The sequence below is a fragment of the Agelaius tricolor genome, unplaced genomic scaffold (genome assembly GCF_023055355.1).
Source record: "Agelaius tricolor isolate 1412-34295 unplaced genomic scaffold, bAgeTri1.0.p SCAF_18, whole genome shotgun sequence".
NCBI classification, from domain to species: domain Eukaryota; kingdom Metazoa; phylum Chordata; class Aves; order Passeriformes; family Icteridae; genus Agelaius; species Agelaius tricolor.
The window spans coordinates 7,222,660-7,245,948 of NW_027269278.1; the positions used below are offsets into that span (position 1 = coordinate 7,222,660).

Genomic DNA, 23,289 nt, shown 5'->3' on the forward strand with positions numbered 1-23,289 from the left:
CCATTTTATTACCAGCAATCTTTGCTCAGCTGAGGTTGTGCCTGCCCTTCCCTGTAGTGCTCTCCTGCTGCATCCATCTTGTACCACCCAGAGTAGCCCAAAGGCTTCCAGTGTTGGTGTTTGGGAGCTGTAAGCACAAACACAATCTCACTAGGAAAGAGGCTTTGGGTTCTTTGTTCCCCTGGGCACAGCCTGACAGGGAGAGCTGCAGCTCTTTCTGCCCCTCAGTGTAGGATGCTGCCTCCCAGGAGGTGCTGAAGGCACAGGGACAGTTGAAGCAGGCTGAGACTGCACAGGGCTGTAGCAAATTGCAATGTGCACCATGGAGAGAGAGCTGGGCCTGCTGGGAGTTGAGCTTGGAAGCTGCTAATGAGCCTGACTGACACCTTTGTTAGGTGTGCTGGGCACCAGGCACTGACAGCCTCCAGGCACCACCTCACCCACACTGCACCAGCCATGGGGCTCTGGGAGGTTCCCAGGTCAAGAATTGGCAATGCAGCCTCTTCATTCTGGCTGCACAAGCCTGGACTTGCAGTGTTTTATTAGGAATCAAAAGCAAAGGTTTAATTGGCAATATGGTCCATAGTATTCTGCTGGTACTGACAAACAGGCCAATTTAATTAAATTGGGAGGATGTTTTTTTATTCAGTTGTCTGGAGTTCAAAGATCTAATTGTAATTCAGAGAAACATAATTGAAGCCAAATTTTCTCTCCTGGAGGAAAGGAAATACTTCTAAATAAAGTCTTTGCAAACAGAAGGCACTAGATTATATGTTTTCAAACTATGCAAAGTGAATGAAGAAAAATAACTTTATTTATAAAAAACCTTATTCCTGTTTTATAACCAATTAAAAAACCATTCTCTCCAAAGAATATGTTTTTCTGAATGGAAAAGAAAAATAAATCAAATGCATTCTTTCACAAAGGCAATATGTTACTGAATATCAGTGCAATGAGAAAGCTTCAAAACTCAAAGCAGCTGAGTAGTAGAGTCTGGTCCACTAGAAAGTGCAAGATTAGAGGTATGTTTGGCTAGAAGTTTTCTCAGATCTAGAACAACCTAAGTGAACAGCACCCACAGTAACTGAAACTTCTGGTCCTTCTTGGAAATTATTTGTATGACAGAAACAGCTGTTTGTTTGCTCATCTCTCATCTCAAGCCATTTTGGCAGTCCACATCTCCAAAACCAGCAAATACTTCATGAAATTAGTGTGAGACAGAGGAGGGAAAACACAGCCAATGTAGCTGGGGAAAAATGCTACTGAATTCCAGCTTTTATGAGAATTCCACAAGGATCAGAAGTGAGCATGGGTATGCAATTGTCTGTCTGTGTAAACCTTCATTCCAGCCAGAAAAATCAGAGATGCTTCTCTATCCAAATGAGCAGAGCTTTAGCTATGCAATGCCATTAATACAATGAAAATTATAATGACAAAGCCCTTTTCATCTCCTTAAGATTTTCAGATCAGTCCTTCTGATTATATGGCTGAAATTTTGCAAGTGCTTTTAATGTCCAACTCAAATTTGTTAAAGCCTAGATTATACCCAAATGCATCTTGAAATCTATTTTTATTTTTCTGACTGCTAGAAATTTTCAAATCTAGTAGTACAGATATGAAGAGAAACACATATTTACCTATTCCAAGATTAAACTTTAATTTTTTGAAGGTTCATCTTTCCGATACTGATACAAAATCTCACCATTTGAGATATTCCCAGTGATATTAATGCCACTGCAAGATGTCTGCAACACTGCTTTACCTAAATCCATAAATCCATACATTTCCTTGCTGGAAAAGAGATGACTTAAGAGGGTCAGAACCCAAGCTTGAAACTTCAAGCCATGGAGTAATTAAAGTTGAAGGCACTTTTGGAGGTCATCTGGTCCAATCCCTTCTCAGTTTGCCAGCTGAGTCTGCATGTGGTGGCTCTGATGGTAATCACTTACAAATATAGATATATAAACCACAAGTGTTTAATATGCAGGGGGATATTTGTATGTCTCAATTTATTTGAAATATGTCTTCACAAAGCAGGAAGAGGGCAGAAATTACTGGTGCTAATTATGTTATGCCAGCTTGTACTTGCTGTGGCTTTGTCCTCTAATTTTTCTAAATATACAAAATTAATTTTAACTGTAACCAAGAGTTTTATTGTGAAACTTCACCCAATTAATTGCTAATATTGCATTGTTTCTTACAAGCAGAATCAGAGTAGCCACTTAGTGCTTAAAGTGAAAGACCTGTAGCAGTAGTAAATAGCTAATGACTAAATAATTTAAATCTAATTAAAAATTTAAGTTTATTTATCAAAAAATCTGGGCAATTTCATCTTTTGTACTAAGTCTGCTATAGACCTTTCAGCCAAGATTTAATAAACTACTTGAACATAAACTGAGTTTTCCATTGAAAACACCAGAGTTTTCTACCTCTCAGGGAAGAACTGGAGCAAGGCTTGCCAGTTCACCTGACTGTTCAACTAGCACTGTTTAATTTAATGAAGAGTCAAGTTCAACTCATTCTCTGATGTGCATAAAAAATTACCTTAATCTAGATGTTCTACATTATTGGTGGCGGTAACAGAGTCAGTGGGAAGGCAAGATGTATTCCAGGTTCCACTGTGGGAACAGAGATGCTGTGTGCAGATGTGACATAGGAGTTTGTGGAGATTCAGATGTGGAAGAGAATGCAGTCTCTGGAAATCTGACTGTGTCTAAATTCTCCCTTGCTGACTCATTTTTTAAGTAAAGATATCTTGATTGAAGCAGAAAGTGCTTTCACAAAGCTGTGCCATGGATTCTCCTGTCCTGTTTGTGTTTCTGTTCTGTCCATTTGTGTTGTTTAAATCCCAAGGCTATGTGCAGGACTGAGTTTCTGTTCTTGCCATAAAAATGGCACCTATTTTCTATTTTGCTATGAAATGTTCATCAAAAATACCCAAACTTTGATTTTATTAGGAGTACAAATCATGTAATGCAAAGATTAATCTCTTCCCAAATAATTTCCCACATCAAAGATGGAAACTCAGATGCTTTTCTTAGAGAGGAGAAGATCCAGTCAGTTATCAGATGCTCCATAACAGAAAATAAATTTGAAAAATGTGGGCTAAGAAATCACTGAGAAATTGTCTTGTAGTCCTACTCCCTTCACCTAGATTTGTGCTGCAGCTGCAATTCTGGATGAAGCTATAATGTTCCAGAAGAGTCTGAAATCCTGGATTCACAGAGTTTTCAGCAAAGGCTACAAGGGTGTATAAGCTGTATTTTGGCCATTTGTTGTAGTCATGTAGTAAGGGAGGCTGAGGAAGTTCACAGGAGATAAGAAAATAATTTTTACTTCTATTCAGTGGTTTGGGTGGGGTGGATTTTAGGTAGGCCACCTGTAGAAGATAGTTTATTTCCTGCTTCTGCTGCAGATATCATTCCATGTATTACTCAGATTATGTAATGTAGTTAAAATCTTGGCATGAAATGATTATTTAAAACAAAGCAAACCTGAATTTTTCTGTCATCCCTAAGACATAGAGGCACTGAAGCACATATGAAAATAATTATTAAAAGAATATTACAGTTCTCATAAAGAAATAGGGAAAACTGAAACACTTAGATTATGGGACTGAGCACACAAGTCTCAAAATGTTTTTTTAAGAGCCAGAAATTACTAGAGGAGCACAAATGAATGCTCCCAGCAATGACTTCTCAGTCATCTTTACTGAACATGAAGGCCCCAAACTGCCAGCAATCAGTCATTCCTGTAAGCTGTGCCTGCCCTGAGGTTTCAAGGCTGTCTGGATTCCTGTGAGCATTTGCACTCTGCTCCCCTGAAGAGATGATACCTGGCAGCACACACCTATGGATCATGCTGTGGATTTTTACAAGGTTTCCTGTAGTCATTCAGCAACTCCCAGCAGCCTCACTGGTGCTTCCCAGCCATTTTGAGGAAAGCAGCCCAGTTCTGAAACCTCTTCACAAATTTCTGAAATATTACAAGGCAGTGGTGGCTTTGTATCAGTGTCCATAAAGGTGTCAACCACAGCAGACTACCTTCCAGTCCTTTGATCTCTTGCCCAAGACATGCACTCACATTAACTACTGCACTTAAGATGTAATAAGTTTTAGCTATTTGTAACTATTGTTAAAACATCTGTTTTCCATATTTTCAGATTCAGCTGAATTTGGCTACAGTAAGCATTCATAAGGAAAGGTTTAAAATGAAAAATTTACCTTGGTTTATGTTTTGTCTCATTTCTGTCAGTTCATGAAAACACTTTTTAAAAAAGCCCTTTAGAGTGCATTTATTGAGAGTGCTAACAATAAACCTTCTGCTTTGCAGTATTTACAGTGTTTTCTAGTTCACTGTGCTGAAAAATTATAGTGCAATTCTTGCATTGCACAACTGATTGGATTCAAGTCATGAGTGACCATGAGGGTTATTGTCCCTTTTAAAATATTTCTAGTTGCAACAATATGGGCTCCCAGCCAGTTGTCACAAAAATTACCAGAAACAGAGAGCAGTGTCAGCAGCTCTGGCAAAGAACCAAAAGCTGAAATGCAGCACCCAGCTTAGAATCTGGTTCTCCAGCAGACCATTGAGGTATATTGTTAAATAAACTGATAATGGACATACATTTCCAGGTCTGTATGAACAGATTGGTGTTATTAAGCAAAGCTGAATTACACCACAATATAAAACTCGTGGGTATGGAGAGGAATTGTATTGTACCCCGAGGGAGGATAGCAAAGTGTAAAGAGATGAGGGAAACTTTAGGCCAGTAAGGAATAGAAAGATAATTATGGAAGCAGGCATACATCATTCATTTTGAACAGCCTGAGCTTGAAGTGCAGCATTTATAGTTACTAGAGCTCTGGAGGAGTCTCAGATGTGATCAGATGATTCAGATAAGCCTCCATAACTTAAGATGATTATTTCAAATTTTCTTTTTTTTTTTGTTTTTTTTTTTTGAGCTGGAATTTTGTATAACTATGTTTCTTTATATTTTATTTACTGGAGGTTATATAACCTACTTCTGTATCTGTTTTCACTGTGGTTATGGATATTCGTGTTAGCAGTGAGCAAAAGCATAAGAAAAAAACAGAAAAGGGAGAAATAGCTACAGCTATTTCTCTTCTTCTGCATCTGTGTAGGGTTAGCTTGAGTTGATCTGCTTTATCTGAAAGTATCTAGCTATATCTAAGTGTAAAGGATTTAATCTTGGAATTATGTGAACCTTAGAAGGTTTTTTTGTTTTGTTTTACTTTCATTTTTGGCCATTCCTCTTCCATCCCATCCCATCCCCTTCTCTCCTTTTTCAAAGTTTTTTAACCATTCTATGCATCTCTGAATGTAAAATCTAAGGCATTTGGAGCAGGATTTTTGCCTGTTGTTATTACTCAGCTCCTGTAGATTGCCACTATAGCTAACAACTCTCAAGAGAAGGAGTAAATAACCATTACTGAAATGTGATTTGACTAGGTCAGTTTTAGCTTGAGCTCACTTCATTTTTTCTGGCAGTGTTTTATTGTGTATAATTGTCATTTGTTAGTATTGCATGTGATATCTCTTCCCCAATGATGTACATTGCTTTTATAAATGTTTGCTCTAGAATCTCACTATAAATTAAAAAGCTCAATTCTCTTCTCAGTGAGTAAGATTAGGAAAATATAGATGCCCTCCAGCCATCTATTTAAAAAACATTAACTCAAAACCCCCAATCCTATTGCTCAATTAGACTTGAGAAATGAAAAAATAGGTTCTTGTTCTGTAGTACCCTTCAAGGAACTCATATTTGTGTTTTTTTTCAAAATTCTTGCACAATTTTTTTCTGTATTTTGTTTGCATGGTAATTTCACCCAGAAGGAATTCACTTCTGGAATCATTCATGATGTAGTCATCTTCTCATCACTATCTGTCAGTGTTTAAAAACAAACATGTGAGGTGCTAGAAATGTCAGCAGTTTTGTTATTGAGTAGCAATCCTGAGCATTTTTCAAATTTAAAACACTTTTTTTTTAAATTGGTCTACTAGCATGAGCTATAAATTCAAGTTAGGCTGAACATAAATTCACGTTAAGCTGAATATAAATCCTTATTAGAATTAAATCTATCAGGGAGTGTTTTCATTCTCATCTTCTCCTTCTCAGCACACAGAAGAGCTCTATAATGAAGTGTTCCCAGTGTTGGGCTGGGAGCCAGGAGCATGGAATGCTTACCCCAGCTAAAGGACTGGTGTCCTACTTGCTGTGCTAAGCCAAGTGATATCTTCTCTGCATGTGAGTGTAAACCATTTTTACAACATTAATAAGCACATAAATGCCCCTTACTATTTGTGTTTGATGAAGACTGTGTATGATGCTGAACCATCTGATGCTGGAGGAGGAAACAATCCCTAACCATTCCTTAGGGAATGACTTGGCATTGTGCTTACCAGCAACATTAAAGCCATATTGTTGGTAAAGCAAGTGGGTCAGATAAGTCTTTAATGTTTAGGGAGCCAAAAAAAAAGTGAAACTAGTATAGGTTTATTCTGAGTGTATTAATAATTCTTACTTCTCTCAGATGATGGAAGTATCATTACTGGAATGTTTTTAGACAGAAATGCATCTGAAGAAAGAGCTGAATGAACAGAAAATAGCTGCTCAATACACATGTCTGTAATTGCATCATGATGTAGCTAATTCATTCACAAAATAAGAGTAAGCAAATGGTGAAAATTAAACTGGTTTCTGTTGTTTCTTTTTTAAACAATGGTTCTGATTTATCTTCATTTTTAATGCATGGTAACCAATAGTAACCCATGTGTTCCCACATAAACCAACTTATATCATGCAAGACGCTGTTTGCACTCATGCTCATAAAACAGACTGTGCAGAGGTGGATGTGGAATTTAGTTCTGATAACAGGGTAGATGTGTGATACATTAAGAATGTAAGTGGCAAACTAATGTCTCTATGTCAGCTGAGTAGGAAAATCGTCAACAAGTGTTCTGCAATTCCCCTCTGGAATTTATTTGTTTTGATTGACTTTCTTTGGTGGTTGGTACTATCAGGATGGCTTCATGTCAGTGTCTCCTTAATCCTGTGGGGCATATAAACATACCAGCTTCTGGCTGTAAGGATTGTCAGCACCTGTGCTCTAAAATGCACCCAGGCAGGGTTTCTCAACTCACCCTGTTTACCCTGGAGAAAAGGGGGCTTAGGGGGGACCTTATCCCTCCCTACATCTCCCTGACAGGGGATTGTAGCCAGCTGGGGGTCAGTCTCCTGTGCCAGGTAACAATGGACAGAACAAGAGGGAACAGCCCCAGGTTGCAGCACGGGAGGATTAGGTTGGATGTTAGGAAAAATTTCTTCACTGGAAGGGTTGTCAGGCGTTGGAACAGACTGCCAGGGCAGTGCTGGAGTCACCAGCCCAGAAGTATTCAATTCATGTGGATGTGATACTTGGGGACATACTTTAATTGTGAACCTGGCAGTGTGGGGGTAATGACAGGACTCAATGATTTTAGAAGCCTTTTCCAGCCTTAATGATTCCATGATTCTGTGCCTCTACCCTGCCTTTACCCTGCTGCATTCCAAGTCCACCTCTCAATGCCTCTGCTGTTGTAGTAGCCTTGTATTTCTCAGCACTGCACAGTGATGTCAGTAACTCATTCCCCATGGAGTCAGGGCTTGTTATTATTGTCTAAATAGAACTCTGGTTGTACCATACAAAAAGTCAAATAAATTAGCCATAGATGCCTGGTCAATTAGATAAATGGCTGTGGCAGCTAAACCAAGTAAAACAGAGCTGTGGGCAGGTCAAGAGGAGTTCAGACACTGACAAGCCTCTGTCCTGAGGCCGTGCAGGCTCAGGGCAAAGCAGTGCCTGTGGTGGGCTGCTGGGCTGAAGCTGCAGTTCACACATGGTGCTTCCAAAAATCATCACATAAATTGTGATGCAAAGCTGCTGCATCTTACTTGCCTGTTTATGCCCCACTTTTCCAGAGACAATTTCAAAAAGAGACACTGGGGTCCTGAAAATTTTTTGAAAAGCTTACTTTGGATATGTAGTCCATAGACCAACAATCTCACTATTCAACTATATTCAGCTATCTCACTCTATTCAGCTTTTTATGCAAGAATTTCAGAACCTTTTCTCTGAAAAATTTTTGAATTGTTTTAAATGTCCTAAGTAATAAATATAATGGTGAATCTGTAATTTTATTTTAGTGAGAAGAAACTGTGTATGGGTTCTCATAGTGTCTTATCTTTTTATCTTTTTTTTATCAATCTCCAGTAAGTAAAATGTAAGGCACATAACATGCAAATTCTACCTAGCTCTGAAGTTTTTGACGTTTGAGTGGGCTAGCATAATGATCACTGCAAAGCCCATCTTCCCATCCCTTGCATTTGAATGTGACTATTAAGGCTCGTCAAAACACCAGGAAAGTAGGAGCAATTTCTATTCCATACACATACAAACATCTATCTCCCAGAATTCTTTTTTTTCCTCCACAAATATTTTGGCATACCTTTTTTTACTCTTGTCAGCATTATAGAATTTTACTTTATAAATTGTCATTGCTCCGATTAGGGTCGGAGAAGTTTTTCCTTGTAAAAAGGAATGAAAATTTTACAGAGAAAGATACTAGAAACTTCTTTTATAAGTAGATGTTATTCAGGGCTAGAGAAAGATGTATGCCTCATAACTGCAAAAGAGAGCAAGAATAAAAATAATAACCAAGGAAAAGCAGAAGCTATGAGTGGGTTTGATTAATGTGCATAACTGGCTACAAGGGTCAGTAGTAGTATGGATGTAACCATAGACATATTCCAAAAGCATTATTTTGAAACACTGCATTAGGAGCCAAGTTTATCCAGCACTATTACCAATTTATTTCTGATATTTCTGGAGAGAAGAAACCATGTTAAGGTTTCTTCTAAGAGATGTAGACTCATGTAGCTAGAGTTTAAAAATATGTTTAGAAATGGAATAATACAGGGTGCTGAAGATGCTACAGAGAATGATACAAAGTCCAGAAAGACATACAGTGATGAAAATATTTCCTTCAGTTGGAGAGATTATATAAGAGGATTTTCTTTTCTCCTTGTCTCCTCATCTCCTGCAGCTCTGTACTGTGGCTAAGTCAAAGGATCTACTCAATGTGCTGCAAGACTGTTTCAGCTGAAAACCAGAGCATCCCTGTATTCAGGCCACAATGTCCAGTTCCTCATCAGGTTTCCTTGGCTCCATCAGAACTCTGTAGGGCAGCCACTATGGCACAACAGCAAGGAGCTTCAAAGACCAAGCAGGGATAGGCAGATGTTACCATGTGGCATGACCAGGTCATCTTGGATCAGTCCATGCCAGCTGTGGGGTCTCCTCAGAAGAGATGTAAGCACCAGCTACGTGTGGGGGCATTTATGGAGATTGTACTTGTTGTGAGCACTGAAGCAAGGTCCACAAAGGAATTTAGGGTAGCTGCACAAAGCCTCATGGCAACTCAGAAAAGGCTCACTGGCAAAATGCAAAGGGTTTCAGACCCTATTTTCTATGATCAGAGGAGGCACCATGAGGCTTCAGAGATTTTGTTGGATCTTACCCAAACTGCATAATCAGAAACTCTTTAAAAACAGGAGTCTTTCCTGACTTGAGCAGATGCTGATGGGACCATCAGGTAAGGATGGACATCTGCAAACCCCTAAAATTAATGGGAGGTGAGCAGAAGCTAAGGATGAAGATGTTTCACTAGTCATAGCATATCTCCCATATGGATAAATCCATCTTCAGTTTTCCCTTGCTGCAGACCCAGCAGCTTTTTATGAGCTACAGACTTGTGCAGAATAACTGACAGAGTATTGATAAAAAGAAATTCCACTGGAAACCACTGAAGTAAAACTCTGCATGCAATTTATCCTCCTGAGATCCTGGGGAATTTGGCAAACACATCTCAGGATAATTTGTTTAATAAAAAACAGGTGCTATTCTAAGCTCTACAGTTTTCCAGGACAGATTACCAAAGAAATAATTTAGAAGAGAGGACATAAATGGAATACATTTGCTGGCAAATGTTGCACTTTTAGCTTATATCTGTCAGATTTTCCAGGATTATGCTTTCCATACTGCCAGCTGCTCAGTATTCCAATCCTTGTGCAGAAAACCATGTTGGTAAACATTTAAACACAAATGAAAGTGTCTTCCTGGATAAAGGCTTGAATGCTTAAAACCTTGCAAAACTGAAGCCCAGCTTAGCTGGCTCAGCCTGTTTTCCAAGGTGTCATTGCAGACATGGCATCTTTGTTAAAGAAATACATTGTTTACCTACCACTTGGAGTTGCTGCTCGTTAACTAAAATGAGAGGTGCTATTTAAAATATACACTATTTATGTTTGGAGGTAATTTGACTATTAAACTTCTGGGCTTTTCATTAAATCCTTTCATTACTATTTTATTGAGGAGCTCAGAACATTGCATATGCAGGTAATGATTGCAGATAATAAATTTTTCTCATTATTTAGTCTGAATATATGTTGCATTGAATTTAATCATGTCTATGCTTATCTACTATAGAGAGATGAAGAGAGATAGAGCCTTGGGGATGGTAACAAAAGAATTTATTTTAGAGATATAGTACCTTTCCTCTTTCTTTTCTTTTTTTCCTTCCTTAATAAATTGTATAATTAAAGCTGCTCACAACTTTCCCTTCTAGTATTCACCATAAGCCTTCACATGCTCTGAACTTTTTCAAAGTTACCGTAAGAGCTGAATTTCTTGGTTTCTGGCCAAAGATTAATTTTATTTCAAAGCCTAAAATAAAATCCACTTTTTGGAATCAGTAAGGCTAAAATTATTCATATTCTCTTTTAATATCAAATCTATATATGGGTTGTTTTCGCACATATAGTCCCTAGATGACAGAATAGTAAATTTTGGAACTCATTATAGGAATAATCCTTATTAAGAGGTGTGCCAGAGTAAAAGTGCTTGGCTATTAAGTGGTTAAAATGCATTAAATGGATACAACAGTCATTGAAAGTGGTTGGATATTAATAGCAGGTAATTTGGAATTGCTTAATTTAATTTCAGAGCAATGAACTGTCCCTGGAGGTGCTGTTGGCACGTGGTGAGAGGAAAGATAACTGTCCTCACCTGGACAAAAGAGCAGTACCTTAGATTTACAACCTTTTGACATAAAGGAGGCAGAGCTGTCAATCTGGATCACAAGAACCAGTGCAGAGAAGAATATTTTCATGTTGTTCACCATTTAAATATGGCTTTCATAGCCTTGTTAGCTGTGCTGGACGTGGAATTTAGGAATTTGGCCCAAAAGATTTGTCATGACTTTAATCTCATGTGCTACATTAGAGCCTTATTAAGGTTTTAGGTAATTTTATGTGCATGCTATAAGTCCTTAAAGCAGCTTAGTGAGGTTTTTTAGCATTTCCATTAGAAACCAGGAAATAAAATGAGAAAAGGCATTATTAATGTATTGTGGATTGTTCTTGCCCCAAAGAGCTTACAAATATCCAATATGTTTATTCAATACAACATGGTCTGTGACAGTGGTTAATTATTTGGCTTCATTAAAAGAGTAGTAATATTTGTAATTGTATTCTAAGGACCTCCAAGTATTTGACTGCTGGTAACCTTCCCCTCTTCCAAATCCTCACCTTGCCAGAAAATAGTGACTTCTTTACTCCTTTACAAAACAAAATTTTAATACTCAGACATGTTTGATCCCTCACTGCCTCAAGGAGCAGAATGCATCTCTTAAGTTACATATAGAGAACCCAAAAGTGTCTTTTCAGTATTCAAGATCAGCTACTAAGACAGTTCTTGGCAGTGTTAATATTATTACATGGGTCACACACCCCCTCTTCTTTCTGAAGCCACTATCAGCTTTCCCTCTTGTGTTCTTCTTCAAGTGTGGAATGGCTCTGCTCTCTGACTCCCAAAACATATACCCACACTGTCTTCACTTCATGCAAATGGCTGCTCTGCATTTCTCATCTTCGGTAATTTGAACATAATAACTCATTCTTCCCAATCCCCTGTTCTCTGTTTGAAGCATAGCAGGCTTCTTGTCACTATATTATAAATTTTGTATAATTCTGGTCTTCATAATTCACTTCCAGACCAGGTTCACTTCTGACTCTTACTCATACACAGCAAGTGTGCAACCTTCCTGGACTCATAGCTGAAGTCCTTACTCCTTGAATTAAGTAACTCTAAGGGCTATCAGTAATTCATCTAAGAAGGTCAAGCTGACTGTAATTTTAATTATGTATCAATTATTTGTTGGCATTTGTCATTCACTGAAATTTGTGTACCTCTTTGCCTTTCCTGTTTTATCTGTGTGGGCCACCATGGTACCACAGTTGTCTTGAAAATATTGTCCATTCACAAAAATGAGCTGATGATTTACATATAGAATTATGTTGTTGATTTTTGGGAGATCAGGTGATTATTTTTCTGCACAGACAGTTCAAAAGCTTAAATTTTGGAAGAATGAGTCTTAGGGCTATAAAAGTAGAAACATTTGGCATTGATCAGGGTAGCAGAGGGAAAAAAATCATTGCAGACTTCTTGATAAGCTGTTTTCCCTTGCCTGCTTCAGTATCTGCTGTCCACCTGATTGAAGCCCTTTTAGTGTTAATTTGTTGTGTGAAGTCTCTTGTGTCTTCACCAGTTTTTGGTGAGGAAAAGCAGAGCACAAACTCTGCCACCCTTCAGTGGGATGTACACAAAATGTCCAAGAGATAACTGATCTTGGTGCCTGGTTATCATGGGCACATCTCATTCTGCTTTGGTGACCTGGCAAACATATGTGTGGTTCAGTGGGTCCCAGAAGTGCATCACTTAATAACACATTGACTAATACATTGATTAGTTTAGTAAGGTTTTCTAGCATTATCTGATTAATTTCTCTTAATGTTTTTTTTCCTCCTTCTTCCTCCTGCTATCTCTTTTTCTCTCTCTTGGAAAATAATCTAAGGGAATTAAATGAAAGTGGTATTTAGTGGATAATCCTCAATCTGTTGCAGCAGGCAGAGTTCTGTTTGAATCTGAAGATATCTTGCTGTGGATTAACAAAAGCTTCATATGACCAGAACATGCTATTTGTGTTACACAATACAACATTGAGCCACTAGTGAAGGAAAGCATTCATTTTCTCATATTATCCACTTTTTTGTGGGGGCAGGAATTCTGGCAGATGGTTATTAGGGGTATGTGTGATATCCCCTTTAAGGGGCATTTCTCGTAAATGTTTAGAACCAGAAGTATTTTTCAGCAGAACATGGAGCATTCAAAAAGTTGAAGATAAATAGCTCAGAAGGAAAGGTGGCCTTTTATCTCAAGGGTTTACATCAAAGTCCAAGATGACATTCAGTAAAAAATACAATTTCATACATGACTACCTGCATCATCTAGAAAGAGCTTATGCAAGCATAAAAAATAAATAACTTCTTATTCCATCCCTTCCAAAAGATCATTATTATCCTTCATTTATTTTAAATACCTTTTTTACATATATAGATCTTTTATTTTTGGTAATAATCTGTGTATGTTGGTTTAGGTATGGTAAAAATGATATTTCTTTAATGTTTTGCTGGCTGTCTGCAAACAGATGAAAGGTCTATCTTGTAAGACTAATATTTAGTTTCATACACAATGGCCAGATTTCACAGCTAGGCCTACACATTGTGTTGTTCTTTACTGAATATGTGTGAAAATGTCCTTACACTAAATCTGAAAAAAATAGAACTGATCCTCAAGATATGAAAATGTTTTAAACAATATTGATTTTCTTTTTTAGAGGTGATCAACTGTTGCACTAAGATTCTTGTATGATTTACTGACTTTCTCTTGCCTGCTATCACTTTGCTGTAACCATAATTCATTCATTACTCTGGGTCAAATCAGTGGTGTTTTGTGCCATGCATTTTGCATCTGGCAGCTGCCAACAGCAGAGGGTAAGAGCAAAAGATAAGGGCACAAAATCTCTCCTCTTTCAGAAACATGCAGCTAGAGATTTTCTATAATGGAGTGCTATCACTGAGTTTAATGGATTTTAAATATTTTTCTTCTCCCTGAATCTATATAAATATTTGGGCTCTGCATCACCCCACTTATTAAGAAGAAAAACATTTTTGTAAGTTTTCAGCCAGGGATCATACCATTGCGTGCTCTATGTCCTTTATGTAAGAGAGAACAAGTAAAGCTGCTGTAGTCAACTTTTTCTGTGTTGCTTAGGACATCACATGAAAAAACATTATGCAGCTGAGGTACTCATTTACATGGGAAGGTATTTGTTACATTTCTCTTCTGCTTATGCAGTCACTGGTGGTTTTCATCAGCATTAAAGCCTCCTTTTTTGACAGCAGTTGTGTTAAAAATATTACTGTTATATAAATAAGAGGATATCACCGTGTGTCAGACTGAATACCCAATATTCAGTCTGACAAGACTTGCATATTAATTTTTTGTTGCAACCATACAAATACCCCAGAATCACACTAGATATAATCCTCACTATTCTCTCAAGAGTTTTCTTCAGCCTACCACCATCACCCCTCTTTTACCTCAGTTTGTCTGAGCCAGTTGGCAGGTGTTGGAACTTGTGAAAATATGTATCTCCCCTCACCCACTCTTTTTTCATATGGATGAAAAAAAACCCCTATAGTCCTTTTGTAAATTTCTCACATTGAAGGAGATGGTTACACATTCTGATAGAAATTATGTTCTAACCACTTCATATGAAAAATTTAAAAGCAATTAATGTTATTTTCTATTTTGATGGTTTTTTTCAGTTCTTGGCTTAATGCAAAGCGAAATATCTTCTTCATTAGAAGAATCAAATGAGCAGGTTACTTCTGGACATTAAAATAGGAAAGCTGACCCAATTCAAACAGCAAAGCTCACACTTACTGCACCAGAGCTCTTCTGAGGTAGGTGCTCACCTAAATAAAATGCCCTTAAAGACATTACACCTCCACAAGAATACACTCTAGGTGAATTCAGACTCTCACACTCTGCTCCTTACAGCACCATGACAATTTAGGCCAAAATCCATTATCACAAAGAAGCATGCGGTAATCCTAAGTTTAAAGTCATCAAAAGTCACTCACCAAATTGAGTCTAAAGAGATCAGTACATCTACAATGGACATTTTATACTGTCCCTTTCTCATCTCTCTAGCATCTAAAATTTCTCTTCACCCTGGTTTTTGTGAGTTGGATGTTTTCCCTAGGGGCAGTTGTAGTCCCTAGTTTCATCGGTGCTCAATGAGTTTTAGTCTCATTCCATGAGAAAGGACCTTCCTTACCTAATAATAATTATAGATACATGACTATGGTAGTGGGCTCTTTTTTTCTGGAATTTATGGTTCTTTCCTGGTACTTCCTGAGGTCTTTTTATTCACTGAATAAGAAACATGTCTTGTATGAAGTAAACAGCTTCCTGCTTTGAGCCCAGAAAGTTACATCTACTTCCAGTGAAGTTATCTGGATGTCCTTTGCTATTGTCAGCTGTCATATCTTTTCTAAAAAGAAAATGAATACATCTCTTTCTCCTATATTCTCAAAAAGCCTCCCTGGTGCTTGTTCAGGAGTTCCATTCAGAGAAAACAGCTCATTTTCTAGAATGGAGAAATTCCTTTTTGTCCAGAAGGCCAGGGAAAGACTTATGTGCCATTTAAGATCAATTTGCATTACAGTCTGTGGTCTGAAGTGGAGTGTGAGGTTTTAGCTGATCATCTGTATAAAATAAAAAAGAAGAAATGAAGGAAAAAATATTTAGAGGTATTGTAAATCAGCTGGAATGTAGGTTGAGAGCTTTCTGCAAAAGCATTATGCAGTGTAAGATACCCTTTTTGAAGATCCTTACTGAGTTGTAATTTAACTTTGGGTGATTTCCCAGTTCTTAGATAAGCACAAAACTACCTGTATGAATCTATACTGGATATGCCCTGGCTTTCCTCAGCAACAGACTGACTTCAGTGGGACAGGAATTACTGAGGATAAAATGAGGCCTTGCCATGTGAGAAGATTCCAAGAACTGCTGAGATTTTCAGCATTAGTGTTGGATATGATGTTGGTTTCTTAGTAGGCAAAACTGGGAAAATGGACAATTCTATCTTATCATTCATGTTAAAAGAAAAAATGTTTTTAAAAGAGCTACATTAAATAAGCTGTAGAGCATAACAATGAAAAAAAAACCCTCTGACATCCTGTATCAGGTTTTGGGGGTATTTTTCTTATCTCTGTGTTTATATGTATGTGTCCAGATTCTTTTCAGTGGTGCCCAGCAATAGGACAAGGAGTTATGGCCATAAACAGAAACACAAGAAATTCCACCTCAATGTGAGGAAGAACTTCTTTATGTTAAGGGTGGCAGAGCCCTGGAACAGCCACCCAGGGAGGTTCCTGGAGTCTCCCTCTCTGGAGACATCCCAAACCCACCTGGACACCTTCCTGTGTCACCTCTCCAGGTGACCCTGCCTTGGCAGGGGGGTTGGACTGGATGATCTCCAGAGATCCTTTCCAACCCTAATGATTCAGTGATTCTGTGATTTTCTGAGCTTGAATTCACATTAATCCACCCTCCAGTTCCACTTTGTTCTTCACTTGCAGTCTTACACAACTCACTGCCAGTCTCACACTAACCACCTCTCCCTCTGCATTAAAGGTTTCTGTCAGTGGGGCTGCAGGTGCCATGGTCTGCAAAGCTGCAGTTCAGACTGCACCAAGAGAGACCCCCAGAACACTCCAATTATCCCCCATGAATGCTAAAAAATAGGTCATCAAATTATCACCCTAAAAGAATGTAGGACTATATATGTAGTAATTACTATTATTATTATTATTATTATTATTATTATTATTATTAATAATAATAATAATAATAATAATAATAATAATAATAATAATAATAATAATAATAATAATAATAATAATATCATCATCTATATTTTACAGCCAGAGTGGCTCACACTCCCTGTGACAAGGGGAAGGCTGAAGGGACTGAGCCAGCTCCAAATGAGCCACTGCATCTCTCTGCAGGACAGTGCCAGGCACAGCTACTGACCTTAGAACTGCCTCTGCTTTGGAGCTTACTGGAATGTATGTCTGCAAGGTACTGTAAGGAATCAACCATCCTATGTATGTGCATCTGTTACTGGTCACCTGTGTCTAATGCTCTGTCTAATAATTTAATAATTCATTATTCAATTGACAATTCAGTTCTCCATTGGAGAAAGTGGTGGTCATTACTTAAGCATATAGGAGTTTAATTGTACTGGGACTGAGACTTGGAAAGAGTTCCCCTTGACCAGACATTTGCTTCTTTGTCTTTCATCTATTCACTCCTCTTCCCTTTTAAATTTTTGTGCAACTGCTACAGAATTTAATGATATATGTCAATAGACTGAATGTAGTATAAATGAAACCAATACAAACACAATCCAAATAATCTAGATATTTTTTCCAGATTACCATTAATCATGAACATTTTAAACCCTAAAGACCCTAAGGCATGATTTGGATGGCCATGAAGAAGACATATAATATGAATAGTATGGGAAATATTACATTAAAAGAGCTTAATAATTTCCTAAGATATTTTTATTGTAGTTAGTTTCTATAGTTTTTTATTAGCAGCTTTCACTTTTTATTTTTATAATTTTCGAAGATTCAAACTTTCTGAAAGGAGTCTAACATTGTTTTCCATACTCACTGGAGTATTTTGGAGTGCATGAGTTTTGGCATGCAGGTTATGTTTAGGTGGTTTAGTCACTACAGCAGAAGTTAGTCAAAGGGTTTCATCCACATTTCTGAATCATATATTTTCAAGTAGGGAAACAGTGTCTGTAGTTTGTTTTTTTACCCCATCAAGTTGTAAACAATCGAATTTAACCTCATTTTCAAATCTACTTTAGGTCAGTAGTTTTGGTACTGTTTTTATGACAATAATAGCTGTTCTAAGTTTGTGTCCCAGCATTGCAGCTCCCAGCGGTCAGGAATGCAGCATGGCCATGAAAACCTCACAGGCAGGCCTTGCTCCCCCTGACATGGTCAAACAGTGCAGGACCTGTGTCCACACAGCTTTAGCTCTGCTGATCCAAACACTGGAGTGTATGAAATATTCAGTTTCATGGTATCAGAGATAAGGATAAAGTCATATTTTAACAGCTCTTAGATCCACATCTTCTATCATGACACTTCTTCAAAGGGGACCAATCCTTGGGAGGTGAGAAATTGCCTCTTGTTGAGCAACTCCTTATTCCAGTAATGGGACCTCTGGCTTAGTGTCAGTGTTACACACTGAGAAATTATTGGCAAAGTCTTAATAACTATGGCTGCAGGATTTACACCAAACTGATATTGGCAAGTTTTACAGTAATTCTAAGTGACTGTCCATATGAAGGATATTCTTGTTATTGTATCACATCATTTTACCAGAGCAAAAGAATTTTATTTACACACGTGTTCATTAATTTACTAATGTATTCACTTAGGCACCAGACTATTTTGATGCTAAAATGATTGCTTTGTTTATAGGGTTTTTTTGATCAGTCTTGACAGTCTTCAATTTTAGGCATGTAGTTGCAGCATAAAAATATTGCCATGAAACTACTTGGGCACAAACAAGTGGAAAAAAAGTCCCACATTCCCCATCTGAACATTATTTTCCACTGTATTATGTAGCTTTTGGTGGCAGTTTGTTAAAGCTGTGCAAAAATAATTGATAAACCCCATATATAAGAAGCGTGCAGAGTACAGCTTTAAATATTTTGAAACTTTGCTGGTGATTTCTATTACATGTAATGTTTTAAATACATGTTGTTTGTTTGATGAGGACCATCAAATAATTGGTTCTGATTAAACCCCATCAGGTGTACAAGTATATTTTCTTAAATAATTTTAAATTGTCTTTTGATCTGTGGATTTTTTATGTACAATTTTCAGAAATTGGGAGCTTGATCTGACCAATATTCACTGAGCACAGCTCCAAGCCCATGTGATGGACTGCACACTGCTGTGACACTGATCTAAGGGGTGAGAGGAGGAGGGAAATTTGTGCAAGAAGTTTGCAGTCCAGTTATGAATCTTGAGAAACCAACTGGTAAAAAGCACTACCTGAAACTTTAGTGTGCCCAGTTGTAAGGATGTACTTTGTGCATTTCATAAAACTGATACAAATTTTCTAAAGATAAAATACTACAGTATTGTAAAGGGACATTTTTTCTGAGTTCATTCATGTTTTACTGGAGCTAATGCTGGAATTTTAGCTGCTTGCATTAATGCCTGAGTGGTGTCTCAACTTTCCTCTTCTTTCCTCAATCTTCTAAATATTAATGATTTTGCAACAATAAATTTCCCTATATAGTAATTTTTTGTATTAACAGGGTTTAAATTTCTGCACAGTAATGGTAATCAATACTTTGATCAAATGTTGTGAATACTTAAACTTCTGTGTGTGTTCTGATTGATGTCAATACATTTATTCAGATGTTTAACATGGAGCATCTTTGTTAGTGTTCAATTGGCCTTTCTAAATTTCAGTGTCCTGAAAAGTGACACACAATACAATAATAAACCTCTCTTTCTGAAGTGTTTGATGAGTTTTTAACAAAGAAAACCTATCATCTTGGCTTTAAATAAATGGTATCCAAGTTCAACTTTTATAACCCTATCTTGGTCCTTGAGTTTCCAAAACTAATAACAAGGCTTCTTCCACAATGGGAGGAGGAAAATGTCCTGATTGTTAGAATTAAAATCACATATGCATATTGACTCATTTAAAATGTTTCTGTGAAGCACTGAGAATAATTTTCACTTTACTTGTAGCTATTATTTCTCAGTGTATGATTTATTCTTCAAAATTATGAGGTCAGGAGGCTGTGAAAAGAAACCATCTTGGCTATCAGATAGCTGTGAACAGAATACAGAACTTTTGTTGAGCTAAAACTATAAGTTGCATTATGAAGGGTTTCTTTTAAAGCTTATGAAATAATTTTGGCAAAATTCCTCTCAGGCGATGCTTTTCTGAAAGATGAGTGAAAAGAAGGAAGCGTGCTAAAATAAGTATCTGGGATTATTTTAGTGGAAGTTTTATGTCAAAATAATATGAAAACCCATCATAAAATCCTTTAAAAATTGACTTTTCCATTTTTGTATGCAGGTAGTAATCATAACTGGTTTTATAAAGGTCAAAAATACCTCACATCTGTCTTACTCCCAACACCAAAGTACCCTCATGGTTGGCTCACTGAGTTTTCTCATTTTCTACTCAATTTTCAACCACTTTTAGTTTGTTCTCACAGGAATTCTTTACAAAGTTCTTTTTGTGTGGGAAAAAGTTACTTGAAAACCTAGCAACTTTTCATTTCCCTGGCCAAACATTTTGGCCTTTTATTTGGCTTAGAACTAAGATCCTACCATTGAAGGTATGAAGTCTGATTTTACATTAAAAAAAAAAAAAAAAAAGAAAAAGAAAAGAAAAAGAAAAATAAACCAAACAATAGAGAGAAACAAAGAGAATGAACCCACTTTTTGGTATGGTAGTGTCCATGTAAAAGGAAGGAAGGGGAAAGAAGGAAAATTTGCGAAGCCTCTGTGAATCTCGCATTAGTAGTAGCAGAGTGGGCACTAACTTGTGGAAGGTCTCAGTGACAACATGGCTTGTGCAGCTGTGGGGAGGGGTCTGTTCCCTCTTGGAAGGCCCCACTCTCTGCCGTGCACAGATTTTGCCTCATCTAACCTGTTAGAAGCACAGTCCACACATTTTTGCAGGAATGTCTGCTCCGGCGCAAAGCTTGGCACTGCAGCAATTCTCCCGCCCTCCACTTTCTGCTCATCCACATATGAACTCCTGCTTCCTGTGCTGTGGGATTTTCACCCCTTTCCGTTTCGGTGCGTGATGCACACACATGCAGCAGAACGAGCCGGGTGTGCTGGGAACATCCAGCTGGAAACATTCAACCCCAAAACTATCGCATCCCCTGGGGAGCTGCGGCCGCCCGCACCTGGGGATGCTGGGGCTCTGAGGGACACGGGGGAGCTCAGAGGGACCCAGAGGAGCTGTGCGGAGCCGGGGGAGCTGCGAGGGAGCCCGGGGAGCCGTGCGGAGCCGGGAGGAGCCGTGCGGGACCCGCATCCCTGTCCTTGGTACCCAGCCCTGCCCGCGCCCGCCGCGCAGCCCCGCACAGCCATGATGGGGCTGCCCGCTCCGGGAAAACAAGCAGGAATGCACGGACATTGTGCCCGCAAAACACAGCTCCGTGCACCGGAGCAAGCGATTAATTCAGAGATAAAGGGCTTCATTAATATGGCACCAAATTCTATGAACAGCCCGGCATGTACCACCATCACACACACCCGCCGCTCACCCTCCCTCTGTCCATGTCAGAGCGACAACAATTGTAAGAGAAATAAAACATTCCAAGATCTCAGCTGCTAGAGATGGATGAATGCAATGCCACTGTCCAAACCTCTGGCATTCTCACGACAGCTCAGCAAATTCGCAGATTCTTCACCCCCCCCAGCCCTCCCTCTCCCCCCACCCTCCCAAACAGAATCAGAAAGCACATCTTACCACTGGATGAGAGAGAAGAACAGAAGTGCCCACACCATCATTTTGAGAGAAAATGCAGGATTCAAGAATGCAGTGCTCCCCAGGCTTGTTGGATTTGGAGGAATCATCTCTATTCCAGCCCCCCCACCCCCCCCCCCCAGCTTTTTTCCCCCTTTCCTCTCGGTTGCAGATGGATCCGTCCCCTTCTTTAATTTTTTTTTTTTTTTGGTAGTAGTTCTCCCTCCTCCCTACCAGGTCCCGTCAGTGGGATGAGACATTGCGCCCAGCTGCAGGAATTAATATGCAGGGGGAGAGAAATTAGATCTGCACAAGCCCTTTACAGATATAATCAGAAAACGTCAGCTCTGGCAGCAGGCAGCAGCTTCCAAATCTAGGGAAATAATATAATTGGGAGAAAAGAAAAAAATGAAACCCAAACAAAAAGCGAAAATCACAGACGCTCACAGAATAAAAACATCAAGGAAAGGAGCACATACACATTTACGGAACCGCCGACACACATGCAGGAAAATCCAATAAAGCAACAAAGAGTAAATGAGAGGGGAAAAAAAAAAGAATAAAGCAATGGAGCTGCTGCCTGAATGCAGATTAACTCTGAGGTCAAAGTGGAAATGATGCACTCTGCTGCAGCACAGATTAACACATGCGTGGTGTCAGCCAGGGTGCTTTTTAACCTTTGATTACACATATGCAGGCAGCCTGGATTTTCATTTTGGAGCTGAGAAGGATTTGGCAGGCATAAAAAAGGAGGTTGGAAGGAAAAGCTCGCCCTATGCTGCTGAGCATCCTCATTTTTCTAAACAGCGTGGAAATCGTGATTGCAAAGGGGGAAAAAATGAAAGGTTGGATGGGGGAGTGGAAAAGGGAGGGATGGTTGTTGCTAAGTAACTCAGGAAATGGGGAAAGCAGCATTGGTGGAGTCAGTATGAATGAGGTGATTTAGTGTGTGATAGGATCAGGGGGAATATGCAAGGTTTTTCTCTCCCCTCCCCCTAATAAAAGAGGCTACACAGACACAGGAAACACTTCCTGGCCAGAGGGGAAACACTAGAGGACTATGGAAGATGAATGCTGCCAAATTTTGGCACCAGAATCCCAAATTCTGTTGTCCAAAAATGCAATTTAGCAACTACTACTGGAGTATATAATTTAGGGAATCTCACAATTTCCTAAAGTAAGAGTGCTTCAGTCTAAAATAGGTACTTGGACTACGATCTACAATAGCATTTTTTTACCTCCCCTATTTTTTCTGTCTAGATCAAAGTAAATATAGACAATGGCAAGCCTGCCCAATGACATTTATGAACTGGAAGATTGGGCAAATTCAATCACCAGGAGCATTTTTTTTCCATCCCAAGCCCACTTTTCTAAAACTTCAGGGAGAAATAAATAAAAAATTATCATAACTTAAATGATGGGAAAGTGAAATGTTGCTAATAAAATAAAAACATCAAAATTTCCTGCTGGACTTAGTCTTGTCTGAACCAAATATGACACTTGGATTCTGTTCAAACCTTCTAATACCCTGGACAATCTGTTAGTTCCCAATGTCCAAATGCAGAATGAAATTTATCCATCAGAATTAGATACAGTAGTTTCTTTCTCAGAATCTCTAAAAACACAGATCCAGCCTTCAGCCATCAAGTTAATTTTTCTGTCTCCAAATACAATGCATTTAACTTTAACAATAATCAATAGACCTATATCATTAGTTGAA

The 23,289-nt window shown here is 38.4% G+C and overlaps 1 protein-coding gene across 2 annotated transcripts in view; it reads right to left on the reverse strand.

Moving 5' to 3' along the window:
* Positions 1–22,405, reverse strand: part of GABRG2 (gamma-aminobutyric acid type A receptor subunit gamma2) — a 61,713-nt gene extending 39,308 nt beyond the window's left edge. Inside the window, exon 1 of one of the 2 annotated variants that reach the window (XM_071443136.1) lies at positions 21,573–22,405. In XM_071443136.1, the coding sequence (XP_071299237.1) occupies positions 21,573–21,679 (107 nt within the window). In that variant the 5' untranslated portion in view covers positions 21,680–22,405. The remainder of the gene's footprint in view (positions 1–21,572) is intronic. The other variant, XM_071443135.1, reaches the window with a different exon arrangement.
* Between the last annotated feature and the right edge of the window lie 884 nt (positions 22,406–23,289).